Below are 17585 nucleotides of genomic sequence, written 5' to 3' on the forward strand. Positions count from 1 at the left end.
AAATATCATTGTCAGAAATATCCTTGTCAGCCTAGTGCAAGCAAGATTTAGTGCGCCGCATCAAGTCACGCCTAAACTAAGTGGGAATGGGCTCGGAATAGTGTATCATTAGCATATGTATCGTTCTTTATTTTTAGTTGGGCATTCAGGTTCCGGGAGAGTATTGCCAGTCAATCTTCCAAAGTCGACAATCATGGCCTGTTGTGCTGTTGGAGCTTACATCGTCTTCCGCTTTCTCAACATACACGAGAAATTATGTACTCTTTATCCTCGCCAAAGCCATGTCGAGCATAGCCCTGCCCAACGACCGAAATTCATCAAAGGTGCCCAGGTCAGCATCTTGAGTCTAGATGGCCTAACCTGCGCGTCGTGTGTATCCGATGTTGAAGAAATAATCGGGTCTGTCCCCGGAGTCTTGAAGGCCACTGTTTCACTCGGCTTACTTCGAGCTCAAGTAGAATTCTACAATGATGTTGTGACAGAGGAGAATATCATTGAGACCATCCGCTCTGCGGACTATGATGCCAATCCACTGCCTTCATCTAAATCTCAGAGCTGGGCTAGTTTGTTATCTATTATTCAAGAGCCCGGAAACTCCCAGCAACATCATGTTAATTCATATCAACGAGACTTTCTTATGGCAACTGCGGCTTCGGTGCTTTTCTTCGCGTCACGCACCATCAAAGCCCTGTGGACGACGCAAAACAATAATATAAACTTGATTGCGTATTTCACTGTTGCAATGAGTTTAGTATCTGGATTACAACTCCATGTTGAGGCTTTACGCTCTGCATGGCACGGAAGAAGACCAAACATGGCAACTCTTGCATCACTGGGTATCATGTTGGCTCTTATACAAGCTGTGACTGATACTGTACAGACTGAAATGAATGGACTTCATCGCATCGATCCAAAGTCCCTGGAGGCCATTCCAATTCTGTCTACAAGTGTCCTTAGCGGCCGCTTACTCAAAGCCATCCTCTCCCAGCGAAACCGGGTCTTCGCATCTCCGCTCTCAAATCTTGTGCCTACCATTGCCAGGGTATACAGCACAGCTGCCGAATATTCTGATATTCCTGTTGAATTATTGTCTTCGGGCGATCGCGTTATTGTGAGCCAGGGAGAGCAAATACCTTGCGATGGAATAGTCGAGAGCACGGAATCGGCTCTAGTCATAGAGACTTGGATCAATGGCTCCTTCGAGCCTAGACTGGTCGAAAACGGCGATGCTGTATATGCGGGAGGTCAGGTACAACAAGGATCGATCGTCTGTAGGGCAACAGCCTGTGGGCGTTCGACTCGCCTAGGTCAACTCCTCACGTCCATCGTGACGGCGGAAATGGCCAACTCGGAGCCCCAACTTCATCGTGCTACTTCATGGTTCTCAAGTGCAGTCATCCTGATTACAATAAGCATACTCACATTTTATCTCGTGTTCACCAGGGGCAGCTGCTGGGCCGATGGGCTGGGTCGAGCTTCAGCGTTGCTACTAGCTGCTTGCCCATGCTCACTAAGTTTGAGCATTCCAACTTGTAAACTACTGGCTACAGGTATGTGATCATTCAATAATCGAATGGAACGCAGCTGACCATGGGTTTGATCAGTGCGGGCATCAAAGTTTGGAGTCCGGTTGGTGACTACTTACGCAAGACTGCGAAACGCTGCCTCAGCTCGAACTATTCTCTTTGACAAGACTGGTACTCTCACACATGGAGATCTGAAAGTGACACATACGAACTTCTCTAAGGAGTGGTATTCATCACAAAAGCAAGACATATTGTGGAGGGTTGTACAAGAAGTTGAAGCTGGGAACACCCACCCAGTTGCCCGAGCGCTTTTCCAAGAGAGTCAATCAAGGATAGGAGAGAAGCAAGAGTATTTACCTAAATTGGTGGTATCTGAAATCAACCACGAACTTGGTCGCGGGGCTCAAGCGTTTGTGACAGCCACTCAGCCGTTGTCTGAGTCCGGTGGAGTGTTCGCCACTTGGAAGTTGGCAATTGGAAGCCGTGCGTATATCGAGAGCCTCGGAGTTTCCATCGATCTCAGTCAAATTCCCGTGGAAATGAGAAATGGAATTACAACGGCTGTTGTGCTGGCCGTTGATGGCAAGCAGGCTGCCGTATTTGTACTTCAAGATACAGTTCGTTCCCATGCTCACCAAGTCATACGACAACTCAAAGACATGGATCTGGCTGTTGGAATGATTACTGGGGATAACGCAGTCTCCGCTACTTCTGTCGCTCGCGAAGTAGGCATTGATTCAGACATGGTATTCTCCAATGCACTTCCAGAAGAAAAGTCTCGCATTCTAGCCTGCTTTCTTCAGCGCGGACCGGCTATCTATGTGGGTGACAACCACAACGACATTTTATGCTTTGCATCTGCATCGTTTAGTATTTGTGTCGCAGGCTCGGATATGAAGTCTGATGATGCTGACTGTGCGGATGCGACGTTGATGCCGTCGGAGATTCCTCCGCTGAGTCGCATTCCGTTGATGATACTCTTGGCACGGCGTATGAGACGCATTGTGATGCAGAACACTTGTTGGGCTGTTGTTTACAATATCTTATCTTTATTCCGTGTACTTGGTGTTAGTGAGACAACACCGCCTTCTCCGTAAGTTATTACTACTTCGATGATGAGCAACAAAGACTGACATATCGTATAGCGTTTGGTCTAGTATAGGAATGGGACTCAGCAGTGTTGTTGTGCTATGGAATAGCTCAAGGGTGAATTAGGGATAAGTGGGTTGAAATGCTCAAATCGGGTAGGCGGGTTCTTTGTGAATACACCGGGGAAGGCAAGCCATAAAGAAGAGTTTGATAATGATAAGACTTGGCTTGTACTACTCTTACATTTATTTAAGCTGGGTTTTATGATTCACGTAGATATAAAGCCAAGAATTATTAGCAGTTAATAAGTCTCTTAGCATTAAGGAGTCCACGCTATGATATATTGTCTAAGTTGTGATCTAAATGCATTACCTGCACTTATGAATTATGGCCGAGAGCTTTGTTCAGCAGAGAGGACTTATTTTCTTAGGTGAAGGCATTGTTTAACAAAAGGAAAACAGCTTCTGAGTGTGTCAATTAGTCAAGCATCTTGGTAAAATCTCACAATAAGAGCCAGATTTGTTATTTCAATTTAGACTTTTGGTTGAGGGCGTATATCACCGTAGAGAACCTAGTCCTGGGTGGGAGCAAGTTGTAGACTGCAGAGCAGCCTAAAGGTTAACCATATAGGCCGCAGTCAAGCCATAGCGGAGCAGCTCTTCTCGTCCTGAAGGAGTTCATATAATAGTAAATCTATTGATTAATGGGCTGCGTACAGAGTGAACTCTCTGTTTACTGAGTTTGTTTGAACGGATCGTGAGGCCTCAAGTCCGTGAAGGCTGGAGCCGCGGCATCTTGCAGAAGAACACGAACCCAGCCCGGCAACACACGAACCCAAGGTGACAATCGAGCCGCAGCCGGCACAATAATGTTCTGGCCCCTTCCACTCAAGAGAATACCACAGATCTTATCTGCTAGATACTCAGTAGTCATGGTCGACATACCAGGAACAGACTTGACACCCGTAAACATCTGGGTCTGTACATGGCTCGGTGAGACACACGAAAGGCGAACTGCGGTAGCTTTGTGTACGTGCTTGATCTCGGTATGTAATCCTTCGTAGATTGCGATAGCGGCCGATTTACTAGCTGCGTAGTCGGTGATGCCGACGGTCGCTAAGTACCCTGTTTGTGATGCGACGATGAGAAGATGGCCGTGGTTGTGCGATACCATCGCGGGGAGGAAGGTCTTGATGGTCCAGATGAGGCCTAGAGTGTTGACTCCGATTGTACTGGATATCGAGTTAGTCCAAGCTGCTTGGCCGGATATGGTTGTATACTAACAGGTCTATATCTTGTTTGGTGGCCTTCAACAGAGGCTTTCCACGACAGACACCAGCATTCGCTACAACTACTGTAGGTTCCCCGACCTCTCTAATGGACAAAGTCAGCAAGTGTCATCATCTACTCATGTGGTATAAACTACCGCTTGATTCTTCCAGCGACCTCTTGCAGTTGCTCGTAATTCGTTAGGTCGCATTTATAATAGTAGACATTCGATGCTGTCCATAATAAGTGCCTGTCAACTCTTCCAAGAGGAGAGGTAACTCACGAGCTTTATAAGTCAAAGCAAGTACATCGAGAACAACCACACGAATACCCTTGCTGGCCAACTGCTGCACAGTCTCGCCTCCAATGCCTCCTGATCCACCAGTAACCAGCACAATCTCCTTATTCCAATCGAAGTAGGCTTTCGTGCCGTGGTTCAAAGCCCTGCTGACTAGAATTTTGTTTGCAAAGTAGCCGAGGCCTAGTGCAGACGCCAATGAAACGGGGATAGTGAGTGGAGAGGTTGACAGTCCATCGAGTAATGGCCGTGAGAGCTCATGAGCCTCTGTGAGTAGAGATGAGACATAGTCAGTAGCGTTAGGAGGAAGCATTGTGCCCGAATTGGTGTTTTCTTCTGGGTAATAAAACAAAGTATAGTCAAGATAAATAAAATGCAAATGGTGCTTGGTGAGGCAGATTGACGGATCAGAGGCGATCCTTGAGTAGTAACTGTGCTACCGTGAAACCGTTAGTTAATGACACGTGAAGAATTCGGCAGGTGATCTCATGCCCGTTTACGCATAAGCGGCACCAGGATAGGTAATGTCATATATACATGACCCAGAAAATAAAAAGTACAGTCAGAAAAGAATGAGAGGCATAATTACAACAAGATCCTTGACTGGGGAAGTTCCTGCATCGGGCTTTAGTGCTGGATGCGGAAAGGCACTAATGTCAAATTAGGCAAGGAATTCGTAAACTCCGACACACGTTGTGTTTGACACGACAGTTACGATGACTAACCAAAATGGTCGACAGCAGGGTTAGGGACTGCGATATTGAGTAGTAGAGACGATTATCGCTTAGGCACAAGAATGCATGTTCAAAAGTAGACAAAGAAACACGCTCTTGGAATGCTTTGTCGGAACAAGGTGTCGTTATAGTGGTGGGTGAGGAAATACTGACTCTGTTCTCACTACGCATGCATCATGGCCTATACTCTCTGTCCTAAATTTACGGAAATATTCCACGAACACTCTCTCGGTTCTTCGAAGCAACACCAATCGCAGAAGCGATCAAGATCCCAATTCCTGCCCAGACCCATGTTCGACTATCCCCGACCACCTGATCCTCCATCGTCTCTCCTCGTCGGAAGCCCAGGTTGTTCTTCACCACAAAGTTGCTCATATTCTTCATGTAGAAAGGAGGATATCGAAACGCCATGAGCTTATCCATCCAAGTCGGCATTTCCAAGATGGTCCTTTGATGTGTAAATGCCATGAAGCCGTATTTGCCATGATAGTAGCCTTGGCCTGAATCACCTACACCACCGAATGGAGCGCCCGGTACGCCATAGTGCATTAGGACATCGTTTATAGTGACGCCACCTGAGATGGTATTTTGCAGAACTGTGTGCAGCGTTAGCAAGGGTTCTGTTTCTCAGTACAGAGAAACCTTACCATAGTCAATCTCTGACCGCTCTGAACTGAAGATATAGATTGCGAGAGGATGAGGACCACTGCCATGTGTTAGAGAAAGTAGATTTGCCTTGGTCAAGACTGTTTACTTACCTATTGGTCTGGCGAACCGCATCCTTACACGTCGCTCTGATAACAGGACAAATGGGACCGAATAACTCCTCACTAAGAAGCGAATCTTTCGAGACTGTTAGACACGAACTTCACTAAGACAGCCAAGAAGCTTACCATCTCTGGTCACGTCAGTAACGACAGTCGGGCTCAACCTATTGTCCCCTTCTTTTCCAGAAGCTTGAAATACACCCCCCGAAGTGTTCTCCAACAAGCCTGACAATCGCTCAAAGTTGCGCTGATTGACAATCTTGCACATATGACTCTCCTCTCCACCAGAGAATTGCCGAGTCCAATCATGCAGCCTTTCCACAAAAGCGTCATGAACCTCCGGATCGACGAAAACGTGATTGACCGAGAGACAGATCTGCCCGGCGTTAAGAAACTTGACGTATGCAATACGCTTAGCCGCAAGATCGATGTCAGCTTTCGCTGTCACTATCGCTGGTCCCTGACCGCCTAGCTCCAAAACCGTCGGGGTGAGGTGCTTCGCTGCAGCTGCAGCAACGAATTTCGCAACCTTTGTGGAACCAGTGAAGAAGATGTGATTGAACCTAAGTTCGAGAAGTCGTGTTGTTTCCTGTGGCCCACCTGTGACGAGCCTAATGGCTTCTGGGTCGAGATACCGCCCTACAAGACCTTGCATGAGGTTCTGAGAAGCAACTGATAACTCGGACGGCTTCACGACGACACAGCAACCGGCAGTTATAGCAGCAATAACAGGCTGCAAAGTGAGCAGAAATGGAAAATTCCAAGCCCCGATGACCAAAACGACACCAAGAGGCTCTTTTCGAATGCGTGCTTTCCCCAGCGTTCCCATAAGGAATCCAGCTGAGGACACTGGCTCATCGGCTGCCCATTCTTCCACGTGGTTAAGATGCTCGAGGATGTCTGTTTTCAGCCCATTGAGATCTGATGTCAGGGCCTCGAACTCGTGGCGCCCGAGGTCAGCTGCTAGTGCTTCCGTGATGGCTTTCTCATTGTCGACGAGCATCCACCACATTTGCTTCAGTTGCCATTTCCGCCATTTGATATTCTTGGTCTTTCCGGTGGCGAAAGTTTTGAATAGTTGAGAATGGTACTCAAGACATTCTGCTTCGGAGGTGTAGGGCCGTGGGGACGAGATTTCTTTGGACATCGGAGCGTTTGGAAGTAGGTCGTGGGGCGGGACTCGTGTAAGCTATGTCGAAGAGAAGAAGAGAAATGTTGGGGAATAGAGAAACTGGGTGAAAAAATGGCCTTGTTTGGCGACGGAAAGTTGACAATAGTCCGTTGCAAGCTGAATTGTCATAGAATTCTGACAAACCCCCCACATGTGCCATCTGGCTAGGGGATAGTCAGAAAAGGATGACCAAATCACCCACAATCACCCACGATCGCAACCCCGCAAAGTCTGGGGTAATGGATACTACCCCAGATTGATACATATGAGAGGAATGTTGAACAGACAAATTTCGCCACAGTGCCGGCGACTCAGTCCTGTAGTTCCAGAATACACTCTCACCATCACCATTAATCATGGTCGCATCAAAGTCAAGTGCCCAACATGGACGACCCTATGGGACGTCAGGTATGCGCTCACCAATCTGCATGATAGAGACTTGAAGTTGCTGACTCGCGCAGGGCCATATGTGAAAGATCTTATCCCCCCAAACGTTGGCTCAGGCCCTCATCGTAAGAACGTCCAGGCACGTACGCTCGGTGTCTGGGTTGCCTTGACTTTTACTGCCCTCGGAATCTTCTTCCAGGATTATGTTGATCTTGGACCAAAATACAGAGCCGCAGCTCTTGGGCTTGTCTTCCCCGGGGCTGGATATCTCGCGAGCGCTAATGCACTCAGTGAAATATTGTTCGTGGTGACTTGGGCTAGCATCCCCCTCGCTCTCTTTGCGGTACGCCAGCCCCATCTACTTACTCAGCTACTTTTAGACTGTGTGTTACTGACTAGGAACAATAGTGGTTTGGTGCTGGAGCAATCTTATTCCCCCTCTTTGTCTGGGGCTTGTCTATCCTCGGCGCCTACTTCACTACAGGCGATACCGTCTGGGAGAACTCTGGGTATTGGGCCCCAGGTATTCTCTTTGCGGGTTTCCTGTATGCCAGTCTCTCATCAAGAGCTGAGAGAAAACGTGGCTATAAGAAGAGGACGGCGAGGAACGAATTCATCCTGCGCCAGGCTGCGGAGGCAGACAGACTCGTCGCCGCAGCTTCCAAGAGTGAGGAGGATGAAGAACTCAGTATTGAGAGTCTCAGAAAGTTGCAATTCCTGTTCGATCAGGCCTTTCAGAGTCTCGATGACTGGTCAGGCTTTACTATTATCGACCAGTATCAAACTGCAGCTCTTCGATATCAGATCTACCAAATGATGTTCGTGCTTGGTCTTTACCAATCCACTTACGCCCCTAACGCCCACGGTTACATCAACGAAGCATTTCAACGAGTCATTGAGCGGTCTTTGACTCAGAAAGTTCTCAACTTCTGGAAGTGGGAGCGTTTAACTGGCAAGTTCTCGCTAGAGTGGGATCCAGTTAAGAAAGATAATATCATGGTTACGGGGTTCCTACTGCAAGGAGTTATGCTCTATACTGCCAACACAGGTGACATGAGATACACAAAGCCGGGAAGCCTGGTCTTCAACATTGATGACAATCATTCCTATAGATACAGCCTGCATGACCTTCAGGAAACACTCGTGCGGCAATGGTCTGTTAGTCCATACTGCCTCATCTCGTGTGAGCCAAATTGGATTTATGTCATGTGCAATCTACAAGGCATGACTGGGGCAGTTCTATACGATCGGGTGTTTGGAACAAAATCGACTGAAGTTCTACTGCCAACATTCGAGGAGTCACTGAACACCAACTTCACGGAGACTAGCGGTAGTGTCCTGACTATAAGGTCTGAGCTAACAGGTTTCACTATTCCCGGTCTATGCGGTGCAGCCGGAGATTTGGCCGCCATAATGATGGGATGCGGTCCGTTGAGAAACTTCTCCCGACGTCTTTGGGCTATCATCCGGAACGAGACAGTTCAGTTTGACAGCAAGACGAAAGAGGTTTCGCTGACTGGACTGGTCGGAGCGGATAAGATTGATGCAGGGAATTATCGGTCCAATGAGTGTGCTATGTATACTCAACTTGCTATTGCTGCAGGTGAATATGGCGATGAGGAATTGAAGGAGGCTTGTGTGAGGAAGTTTGAGAAAGCATGGGGTGTTAAGACAGCTCCGACGGGGTCTCAACATCTTGACCCTGACAATGCGTCGTGTTTGATGAACCAAGCGGCGTTGACAGCTGCTATCATCCGACCAGGGGCATATCATCGGATGGTCCAGAAGGTATGTATCCCATCACCATCGTCGATCATGGAATATTCATCTAACAACGCTGATAGGGCCCATCTGAAACCACTCTGAGAGGCCCCATTCTTTCACGAGTGCCATATCCTGGAGTCCTTATCGCCAAAGCAAGGTCTCATACATCTGAGGACTTGGAATTGGTTCTCTATCCCTCAGCTGATGCCGGCGTGTTCGATCTTGGAATCTCACGTCTTGCTCCAGGTCAGACGTATAGTTACCTTGAGAAGACAGTGAAAGCAGATAAAGATGGGGCTATAAGGATATCAGTATTGGTCGAGGGGAGGACTCATATCCATATTTCTCCAACTTCAGACCAATAGCCTTGAATCATAATTTTGCATAACTCGACAACGTTTTGAGGTGATTTTGCAGCGTTCACTGTTGCATACGACTCAAGTTTTGAGACAATACAGGGCCCCGTCAAGGTCTTGCTTTGTGTTCATGGATAGCAGTTTTCTGCGGCTCGTGAGGCCAAGGTCACCGTTGTCAGGGACAGGCGACCAAGGAGCTAGCCAATATAGAGTTGACAATCCATCTCTTACCAGCTCCGTATATCGTAGGCATCACCAGAATGACCATTGCTTGTCCGTTCAGACCATAACCTCCCGCTTTGTCACCTGACTCTCATAAGAAACGGTTTTCCAATGGGAGAATACGCATTAGAGTCCCAATTCACAAACCTCATCAACTTACCAGCTTACACCTTGTTAGATCCTACGCGCCCGGCTAGTGTCTAGGTCTTACGTTTACTTTAAGTCTTACGTTTACTTTATAGAATAGCCTAATTTTCGCCATGATCTAGAAAGCGTCCCTCTTGATGTGCTTAGTCTGAATGGACTGAAACGCAGTAGATGGTCAATGATCCAATCCAGGACGGGGCGGGCTGAGTTGGCTGGCGTGTTGATAGAACCATATTGTATTATTATAATTATTTCTCCCAGTAGGGTCAAAGGAGGTGAAAGTTTAGGGCTCACATACTTGTGTGGCTCATATGCTCATCGCGTACACTAGTATATATACCAAAGTGACAATCTCTATGCTTGTATTCTTCCTATTGTTCCGTCTGGCGCAAATCTGCCTTAGACCCTTCGCGCATCTTGTAGCAACTTCCAAATTCCCGCCATTTCTAATCTTGACCTTCTTCTAGTGCTATCTTCGATAAAAGACTTGTCACCTCTTCAACCAGATTTTCTCTAGAAACGAGTCGCCCTCGATCTTTCTCAACCCTCTCCCCGTCACCGGCTCGGGCGTCCTTCAGTCTAACCTGGCCAGCTTCAATTTCGTCTTGACCGAGAATTACGGCAACGGGCACTTCCTTGGCAGCGTTGAACTGTTGAAGCATCTTGGGCTTAATTTTGGCAGGGAACTCAGCCCTAATGCCTGCGTCCCAAAGCTGACGAGCCACCTCCATGCGTTCAGCTAGCAGACCATCAAAGCCTTTGCCGCCAGCTGCCATGACGTACACATCAGCCTCGCTGTTGAGATCTGAGGTGTTCTTCTTTTGTCGAGCGTCCAAGATAGTAAATACACGGTCTACTCCAAAGGAGAGACCGACGCAAGGGACAGGCTGCTTGCCATACCTGCCCACAAGATTGTCGTAGCGCCCGCCGGCGGCAACACTGCCGACTTGATTAGATCGACCCGACGTAGTCGTGATGACTTCGTATATCAATCCGGTGTAATAGTCGAGGCCACGTGCGAGTGAAAGATCGAAAGACACACTGTCGATGGCGTCCATTGCTTTGAGGTAACGGGCGAGAAGGTCCATGTCGGCCAGGCCAATTTGGATTTGTTCGTTGGCTGATAGCTCTTGGTCCCCCTTGAGGGCTTCGATCATTTCACGCAAGCCGCCACTGCGCCTGACATATTCACCGATTTTGTCGGCAACCTCCTCCGACAGGCCCTTCTCGTCTACCATTTCTTTCTTAACCTCTTCCCACGGGGCCTTGTCCAGCTTGTCGACAGCTGAGCTGATGGTCCTGATCTTTTCTGGGGGAACGCCAGCAACGGTGAACAAGCCGTCGAGTGTGCATCTGTGGTTCAGTTTGATGACAATGCCGAGCTTGAGAGCTCTGAACACTTCGACAATGATGCGAAGAATCTCAGCATCGGGGATCATAGCGTCATAAACGCCGGCAATGTCAAAATCGCACTGATAAAATTCTCGAAGTCTGCCGCGAGAGATGGCAGGCTGATCGCGACGGTAAACCTTGGCGATCTGGTAGCGCTTGATTTGCTTGACGTTGCTGTGCATGGCTAACCAACGAGCAAATGGAACCGTCAAGTCATATCGCAACGATAAGAGCTCCCCTCCTTGGTCTTCGACATTGTAGATGAGTTTGGCATCCTCGCCGTACTTCCCAGCCAGGACCTCCCGGAGCTCGAAGACGGGCGTGTCCAAGGGAATGCCGCCATGACGCTTGAAAACGTCGCTGATTGTCTGACTGAATCTTAATTAATTATGTGACGGAGGCGGCGGGGTGGATGAAGTGTATAAGATGATTCAAACATACAAAATGTGGTCGCGCAGTAGAAGATCGCGGCCAACCCAATCGCGAGTGCCCTTTGCCGTCTTGAGTTCAGACTGGGGCGGCTGGGGTTTGGGGTTATTTGCTGGCATGTTGCTAGCTGATCATGCAAAGATGCTATGCCATTCATGTATTGACTGAAAAAAGGGATTGGCAGACCTTTATAGTCGAGATGAGTTGGAAAGAGTATGACTTCTCCCCGGGAAGTCGACAGGCAAGGCAGAACCGTGACAGTGGCTGAAGGGTTTGTGGCGCACCGCGTGTGGCTACCGGTATGACTGCTCATACGATGCTGTTGGAATCGGGGGTTCTTCACATTTCTCTAACTCCGAGAAAACAATATACTTAAATTATATCGCTTACCTTGCTTTTGGATGCGATTTTGCGGCACACAATGTCACATACGACCAAAGCTCGAAGAGAATACGGGGTCCCGTCCGCTCCCCCAGAGTCAAGCTTCGAAGCGCCGGATTAGTAGTTGGGTCGGTGACGACCAGCGAATCCCCGGTGTTGTATGTTTTTTTTGCCACGGTAAGATATTTATCTGGAAGTATATAAAGTGAGCACTAAACACTGTAATGCTGTTGTTTTCACTGGAAGGTCTTGAAAGATGGCGTTCTGTTGTCAATGCCGTCGGAAGTTGCCGATACGCGCTTGGCTCAAGGGCGCCTAGTCGGCCGTGTTTGAAGCGAGGAATAATACTGCATCACGACATCCTCACACCGAACGAACATCGACTCGGCATCGCGGTTTCAGCACACTCACAACTCGGTCGCAATAGGGACCAAATGTGAAGATACGGTTGATCCCATCAACATCCGCGTCAATGCCCTGCGCATTACCGTTGACAGTCCTGTCAATCACTGATCAGAGCTTCAAGATGCCATGAGCGACTTCAATCAAGCCGTCACATCCGCGCAGCTTCGTGGAGCACGACTCGTAGCTCTGTTTAACGACCCCGACGTCGTCTATAAAGCTAGCGAAGAAGAAATGCTCAAGGTACTCGTCAACGTCAACCGCATCACACAATCAGCTCAAACCGTTACTGGCGGCTATTGATCGATCACTGGTCAAGATCATCACTTCGCGCACTGGTCCCCGAGGACGCCGCGTCGATGATCTGCTGGAATTCTTCAATTCTCAAATCAGCGACCTAGCCCTGACCAGAGATCAGGATTAAACAGATGGCGAGAGGCCGAGATGAGAACCGTCTGGAACAACTTTTGGACTCAACTATTGAACCCATATCCTATGGACCCAACGATCTTTCTCCCTTCTAGTGCCTCACTACCGTGGTCGTTCCAAGATGTTCTATGGTATTTGTTTCAGATCTACGACTCGAAAAGTTCTGGGCTCAACTCGGACGCCGTCTTTGCTTCGGAGCACAGTTCTACCCAGTACGGAGCACTAGGGCCAAAGCTCGGTATCTTTTCATAAGATGATATAAGTGCTTCAGCCATACTATACAATCACCTAGAGAGAAAGAACTGCTTTAATGGTAGTGAATCGTCCAAAAACACGGGGCAAGGGGACAACCTCGTGCCTTGGACTAGCTCTCTGATGAACACGATCCAGCGTGCTATTTGGAGGTCGCATGTCGGCCATAAACCAGCCTCCAATGTTTATATCTGTGCTGTGAACACCAGGAAGGTCCCTCAAGGGCAATTTGCAAGAGATATGTGGTTACTCGATACCTCCGCATACCCGAGGTCGAATTGGCTTCGACTTGAAAATCCAGAGTATGATAACAGGGAGTACCTTTCCCAGGGAGTGATCCATCACGGCGGTCGGTCGTCCACTTTCTCTCTACAGGATCTTGTATCATCCGGCCTATATAAAGAATATCCAGAGCAGAGCAGTACGCTAAAGGTTTTTGGACGAATCGAGTGCTAGAGCTTTGGGCCAACTGGAGAGAGAAATGTCGGACAACTGAAGAAGATTTCGACCAAGCTTGCGAAATTGCTAGGGGCCCTTTGAAAGAGATTGATATATGGGATGCCATCTTGCTTCTATTGACTTTTCGAAAGCACCATCCATCTCGGTTGTGTAAGTCATCTGAGTCGTAACTACTCTAGGATCCTGGAATCTGACATGATAATACAAACGATCATTGGGATACTTCCGATAAACATATCCCTGAACCTGATGAAGAGTGTCGGTTCAAGGCACTGTTAAAGCTTACGGAAGATAAATTTGACTACAAGCTGGCCTAGCGGGGTGATCTGTCATCGGAGAAAGCTAGGAAAGAAGCCCATTCGATATACATGGTTTTAATAAAGGAAACCTTTTTGATCCTAGATCCCAGTTTGGCTGTTTTCTCTTTGGTGAAAGATTTCCATCATCAGGTTGGTCATTCACGTGGATGACAACAGTATATGATGATATAGCGAATCGAGTGCACTAAGGTTCTATTTCAAATCGTAAAGGGCTTGAAAATGGTCTTCTAATTGGCTCCTTTGCTTCTACGCGTTCTGCATGATGGATGTGGTATCATATACCCCGCACCAAGACAGACGTCACCCTTCTCAACCCTCTTGATTCCCTCCACCATCCTCCTTCATCAACTTCCTTGACAATGGGCGACCACCAAAATCAGGCTACGGCCAACATTGAAGATATTTCCAACAGGGTCAATGGTCTGAATATCAGTGGCAAAAAAATGAGAAGACGGCCTCGCAAGTCTCTCGACGAAGCCTTGCGCAGTTTCGACGAAACAGCTGTTGCTTTCACAGAGCAGGCAAACACCGTCGTCAAATTGCTTGACACTGACGGTGAACTAAACAGAGCAGACGTTGAGTCCATTTGCCTCGTACGAACCAGGGGTCTTCAGCTTGTTCGACTTGCACAACTGCTTAGCGACTCTGCAATCCCAGCTCTTGTCAGACAAGTCATCTGCTTGGACGCCGAGACGTCCTTTGCCGTACATGACCTCCTAGAATATTTTAAGAAACAGATAGAAAATATTACACGGAGAGTCATCGGGATATCAGGGAGTGAGGGCATTCTACGGAAGATTGCCGAGGAATGTTATCATCAAGCAACAAGCCCTACGGGTGAGCTTAATCCAGATGATTATCTTGCCACTAGCAAGTGGGCAGAGAGCAAAGACAGAAGGGAAAATTGGATCAAATTCTGGACCAGATCGCTCTGCAACTGCCCCGGTGGTCCGACACTGTTTCAACCCATGGAGGACTCTGTCACGAAACCTCCAACTCAAACCCCGCGGTACCTTTTTCGAGCATGGGATAACAATAGCACGGGTATCAACGGTGAAGACGTCATCGCTTCCATACTTAGCAAGGACGACAACGAGAATCGCCACAAGATTGACATGTTTTCAATGGACTATCAAGAGGCTTCAGAAATGTTGCACAATCACTTGGATAAGGGTCTTGTTAATAGTAGGCTGACCGACAACCTCGTTTCATGGAGTAGCTCCCTCATTTTTGTTTTTCAGTATGCAAACTACAGGTTCTGCCAATGGTGGAACAAACAGCAAGAGGACGTTTACATATGTGCTGTTGATACAACAAAGCTCCCACGAGGGCAGTTTGCAAGGGACAAGTGGTTACTCAATTGGTTCAGCAATGCCACGTTGTTAGAGGAAGAGAATAGCTTTCGCAACTTTCGACTGAACCGAACGGACTATGATAACGGAGAGTACCTTTCTCAGGGCAAACTTCACATTGATGGACGCTCTTGCACCTTTTCTCTGCGGGAGCTGAAGGATTCTGGACTGTGGGATTTATATCCAGAGTTCAATATCCATGATGTGAACCGTGACCCCGAGGTGAGAACTACGTGGACAAACTATGTTAAGAAACTTCGGTGGTCATGGCAATTTACAAAGAAAACAACAAAAGCGGAAGTGCAGTGTGCACTAGGTATTGCACAAAAATGTTTTCCAGGTTTTGATCATGATGATATGGCTTTGTTGATACTCTCGTTCCGCGAACGCAAGCTACAGCCGGAGAAACCATCATTTCAGAATCCCTTTGTAGACTATATTGACTACAAGGAACCGGCAGAGGTGCATCGATACTCAACGCTGAGGAAGCGATTGTCAGAACTAAGCAAGGCATCAGGAGGACATGGCATGAAACTCTTCGAGCAGTTATATGACCTGGAAGATACCGAAGAAGATTAGATCAAGTAATCTGCTACTGGGAAATTAGTATTGAGAAATTTCCGTTCGCCGATATGATCCTGATATGGCCTACTCTTCCGGAGCCTTGAGACTCACAGGTGGCTTGGCCTGTACGCGCCTGAATATCTCTTCCTTCAGTTCCTCATCGCTCCACTGTCTAATGCCCAGAAACTCATTGTCAGTCTTTGGAAAGAACCCATTCCCCATGCCATAACTCGCTCTGATAACAAAGTCCCTCACTGAAACTCGGTCTCGTATTCCATCGTTGTACCGCTCCCACGCAGCTTCGACCATCACCTTGGTATCAACTTGTTCAACAGCAAAGTCCGCCCCTGGAGCAGCCTCACGGGCATAACCCAAGACCTGATTCTGTGTCATGACCACAGTATGTATATAGTACAACTTATTGACAGTCTCTTCGGGCTTCAAGAGCACGGCAGAGGTTGCTTTCCCAATATCATCGAGAGTCGTAGCAGACATGGGGATGTCTCCACCATCCGCAACGCGACTGGGTGCCTTGCCAGATAAACCAACAAATATGTCTTCATCAAGCACCCAGTCGAGAAACATGCCGGTATTTATACCTGTGTATGTGATCTCGCCCTTCTGAGCCTTGGCCAAGACGTCGTTCAGAACGGGTAGCTTGGTCTTCATGAACGGCATATTGGCTATTTCTGGATTATCGAGCGAGACACCAAAGAACGAAGGAATAGCGCGATAAATACCAGCATTGACTGCTGCTTGCATCGCAACCACCGAGGCATCGTAAGCAAGGCGGTTGAGGATAATGACAATGGCATCGAATCCGCGACCTACTAGGCTTGGCGATAGAGTCTCGGCTGATGAATAATCGGCTCCGATAACATCGACGTCTGCAGAGAGTTTCGCGAGAGATGGATTGCGGGTCAGCACGCTGACTTTGAACCCGTTTCTGAGGAGGTGTTTGATGATCGGTGGACCGAGACGCCCGGTGCCCTGTAGACGTCAGCATGGGCTTTATAGATAAGGCGATGAACTTGCGCCAGCAATCACAACGTTATAAATAGTTTTACGAGACATATTCTTGATTTTCGAATAATCATAGGAAAACAGAAAGCCGAGAGGCAATCTTCGGGTATGATAAGCCATGCTGACATTGAACGACATACCAGTTGCTCGATTCGGTATGTCAGCTGACGCACATTGTAGACAAGGTCGGCGGTTGAACCTGTAATCAACCAAATCGCTATATAGGCTACTCATATTGGGTCTTATTTCTTCTCCATCCGCCTGTGGTGGATACTTATTACACTGCAAACCGTCGTGTCTTAAGTGAATTCTATTGCCTTGTCTTTGGTGACCTCCATTCCGTCGACACGTCGTATCGTCTTGCTTCATCTCAAAAGTCCTCTAGTCGGTACACAGAGTAGGAAGGTTCTTCATAAGGATGGGCGCTGAGAAGCTATTAGCAACGTTAAGACTTAGCTTAGAAATCCCGTACTTTTTCAGGGCTTTTACAGCATTCCTGGCAACGTCTTCACCCACACAAATGGTTTCGACCCTTGCCTCTTCAACCTGCTCAAGCTTGCCGACTTCGCCAAGATGCGGCTTGGCTGCATCGCCAGGGCGAAACTGCCCAGTCCCGATAACAGTCCAACAGCACTCCGTATAGTTACCCGGGCCGGGGTAGCGACCTGCTCCAGCAGCGAAAATGGCCTCTTTACATTGAGCCAGCGACGATGTGGGCACGTTGAAGACGAGTCTGAAGCGGGTAGCAGATGCCATAGTGGTAACAGTTTGCTGTTGATTGAACTTGTGCGGCTTATCAAGTCTAGATATTCTTCTCGAAGTGAAGAAGGCGGGGTAAGTCCAGGTCAGCGGC

At 48.0% G+C, this 17585-nt stretch overlaps 9 protein-coding genes and 1 non-coding gene; 5 read left to right on the forward strand and 5 right to left on the reverse strand.

Moving 5' to 3' along the window:
• Window positions 1-193: 193 nt before the first annotated feature.
• On the forward strand, window positions 194-2741 carry FFUJ_06483 (related to P-type ATPase; the record flags this gene model as incomplete). XM_023579813.1 has 3 exons in its annotated part: window positions 194-1550; window positions 1605-2619; window positions 2672-2741. The coding sequence occupies 3 exons, from the start codon at window positions 194-196 to the stop codon at window positions 2739-2741; spliced, it is 2442 nt and encodes an 813-aa protein (XP_023432583.1).
• A 606-nt stretch (window positions 2742-3347) lies between these two features.
• FFUJ_06484 (related to a retinal short-chain dehydrogenase/reductase) lies at window positions 3348-4494 on the reverse strand (the record flags this gene model as incomplete). XM_023579814.1 has 4 exons in its annotated part: window positions 3348-3846; window positions 3899-3988; window positions 4041-4116; window positions 4167-4494. The coding sequence occupies 4 exons, from the start codon at window positions 4492-4494 to the stop codon at window positions 3348-3350; spliced, it is 993 nt and encodes a 330-aa protein (XP_023432584.1).
• Window positions 4495-5116: 622 nt separating this feature from the next.
• FFUJ_06485 (related to aldehyde dehydrogenase) lies at window positions 5117-6829 on the reverse strand (the record flags this gene model as incomplete). XM_023579815.1 has 4 exons in its annotated part: window positions 5117-5511; window positions 5563-5621; window positions 5674-5758; window positions 5809-6829. The coding sequence occupies 4 exons, from the start codon at window positions 6827-6829 to the stop codon at window positions 5117-5119; spliced, it is 1560 nt and encodes a 519-aa protein (XP_023432585.1).
• Window positions 6830-7209: 380 nt separating this feature from the next.
• FFUJ_06486 (uncharacterized protein) lies at window positions 7210-9369 on the forward strand (the record flags this gene model as incomplete). XM_023579816.1 has 4 exons in its annotated part: window positions 7210-7261; window positions 7315-7583; window positions 7649-9028; window positions 9085-9369. 4 exons carry the CDS (start codon window positions 7210-7212, stop codon window positions 9367-9369), a joined length of 1986 nt encoding a protein of 661 aa, XP_023432586.1.
• An 806-nt stretch (window positions 9370-10175) lies between these two features.
• FFUJ_06487 (probable histidine--tRNA ligase, mitochondrial) lies at window positions 10176-11669 on the reverse strand (the record flags this gene model as incomplete). XM_023579818.1 has 2 exons in its annotated part: window positions 10176-11493; window positions 11563-11669. The coding sequence occupies 2 exons, from the start codon at window positions 11667-11669 to the stop codon at window positions 10176-10178; spliced, it is 1425 nt and encodes a 474-aa protein (XP_023432587.1).
• Window positions 11670-11981: 312 nt separating this feature from the next.
• On the forward strand, window positions 11982-12097 carry FFUJ_r3. The gene has a single exon (XR_002792819.1). It is a non-coding gene; the product is annotated as a ribosomal RNA (ribosomal RNA).
• A 365-nt stretch (window positions 12098-12462) lies between these two features.
• FFUJ_06488 (uncharacterized protein) lies at window positions 12463-13470 on the forward strand (the record flags this gene model as incomplete). XM_023579819.1 has 3 exons in its annotated part: window positions 12463-12576; window positions 12727-13000; window positions 13055-13470. 3 exons carry the CDS (start codon window positions 12463-12465, stop codon window positions 13468-13470), a joined length of 804 nt encoding a protein of 267 aa, XP_023432588.1.
• Window positions 13471-14152: 682 nt separating this feature from the next.
• Window positions 14153-15724, forward strand: FFUJ_06489 (uncharacterized protein; the record flags this gene model as incomplete). The annotated part of the gene is made up of 1 exon (XM_023579820.1): window positions 14153-15724. The coding sequence occupies one exon, from the start codon at window positions 14153-14155 to the stop codon at window positions 15722-15724; it is 1572 nt and encodes a 523-aa protein (XP_023432589.1).
• A 69-nt stretch (window positions 15725-15793) lies between these two features.
• FFUJ_06490 (uncharacterized protein) lies at window positions 15794-16852 on the reverse strand (the record flags this gene model as incomplete). XM_023579821.1 has 2 exons in its annotated part: window positions 15794-16699; window positions 16757-16852. The coding sequence occupies 2 exons, from the start codon at window positions 16850-16852 to the stop codon at window positions 15794-15796; spliced, it is 1002 nt and encodes a 333-aa protein (XP_023432590.1).
• A 250-nt stretch (window positions 16853-17102) lies between these two features.
• FFUJ_06491 (uncharacterized protein) lies at window positions 17103-17488 on the reverse strand (the record flags this gene model as incomplete). XM_023579822.1 has 2 exons in its annotated part: window positions 17103-17157; window positions 17205-17488. 2 exons carry the CDS (start codon window positions 17486-17488, stop codon window positions 17103-17105), a joined length of 339 nt encoding a protein of 112 aa, XP_023432591.1.
• Window positions 17489-17585: the final 97 nt, after the last annotated feature.

This window comes from Fusarium fujikuroi, chromosome FFUJ_chr06, assembly GCF_900079805.1.
Source record: "Fusarium fujikuroi IMI 58289 draft genome, chromosome FFUJ_chr06".
In the NCBI taxonomy this organism is placed as follows: Eukaryota; Fungi; Ascomycota; class Sordariomycetes; order Hypocreales; family Nectriaceae; genus Fusarium; species Fusarium fujikuroi.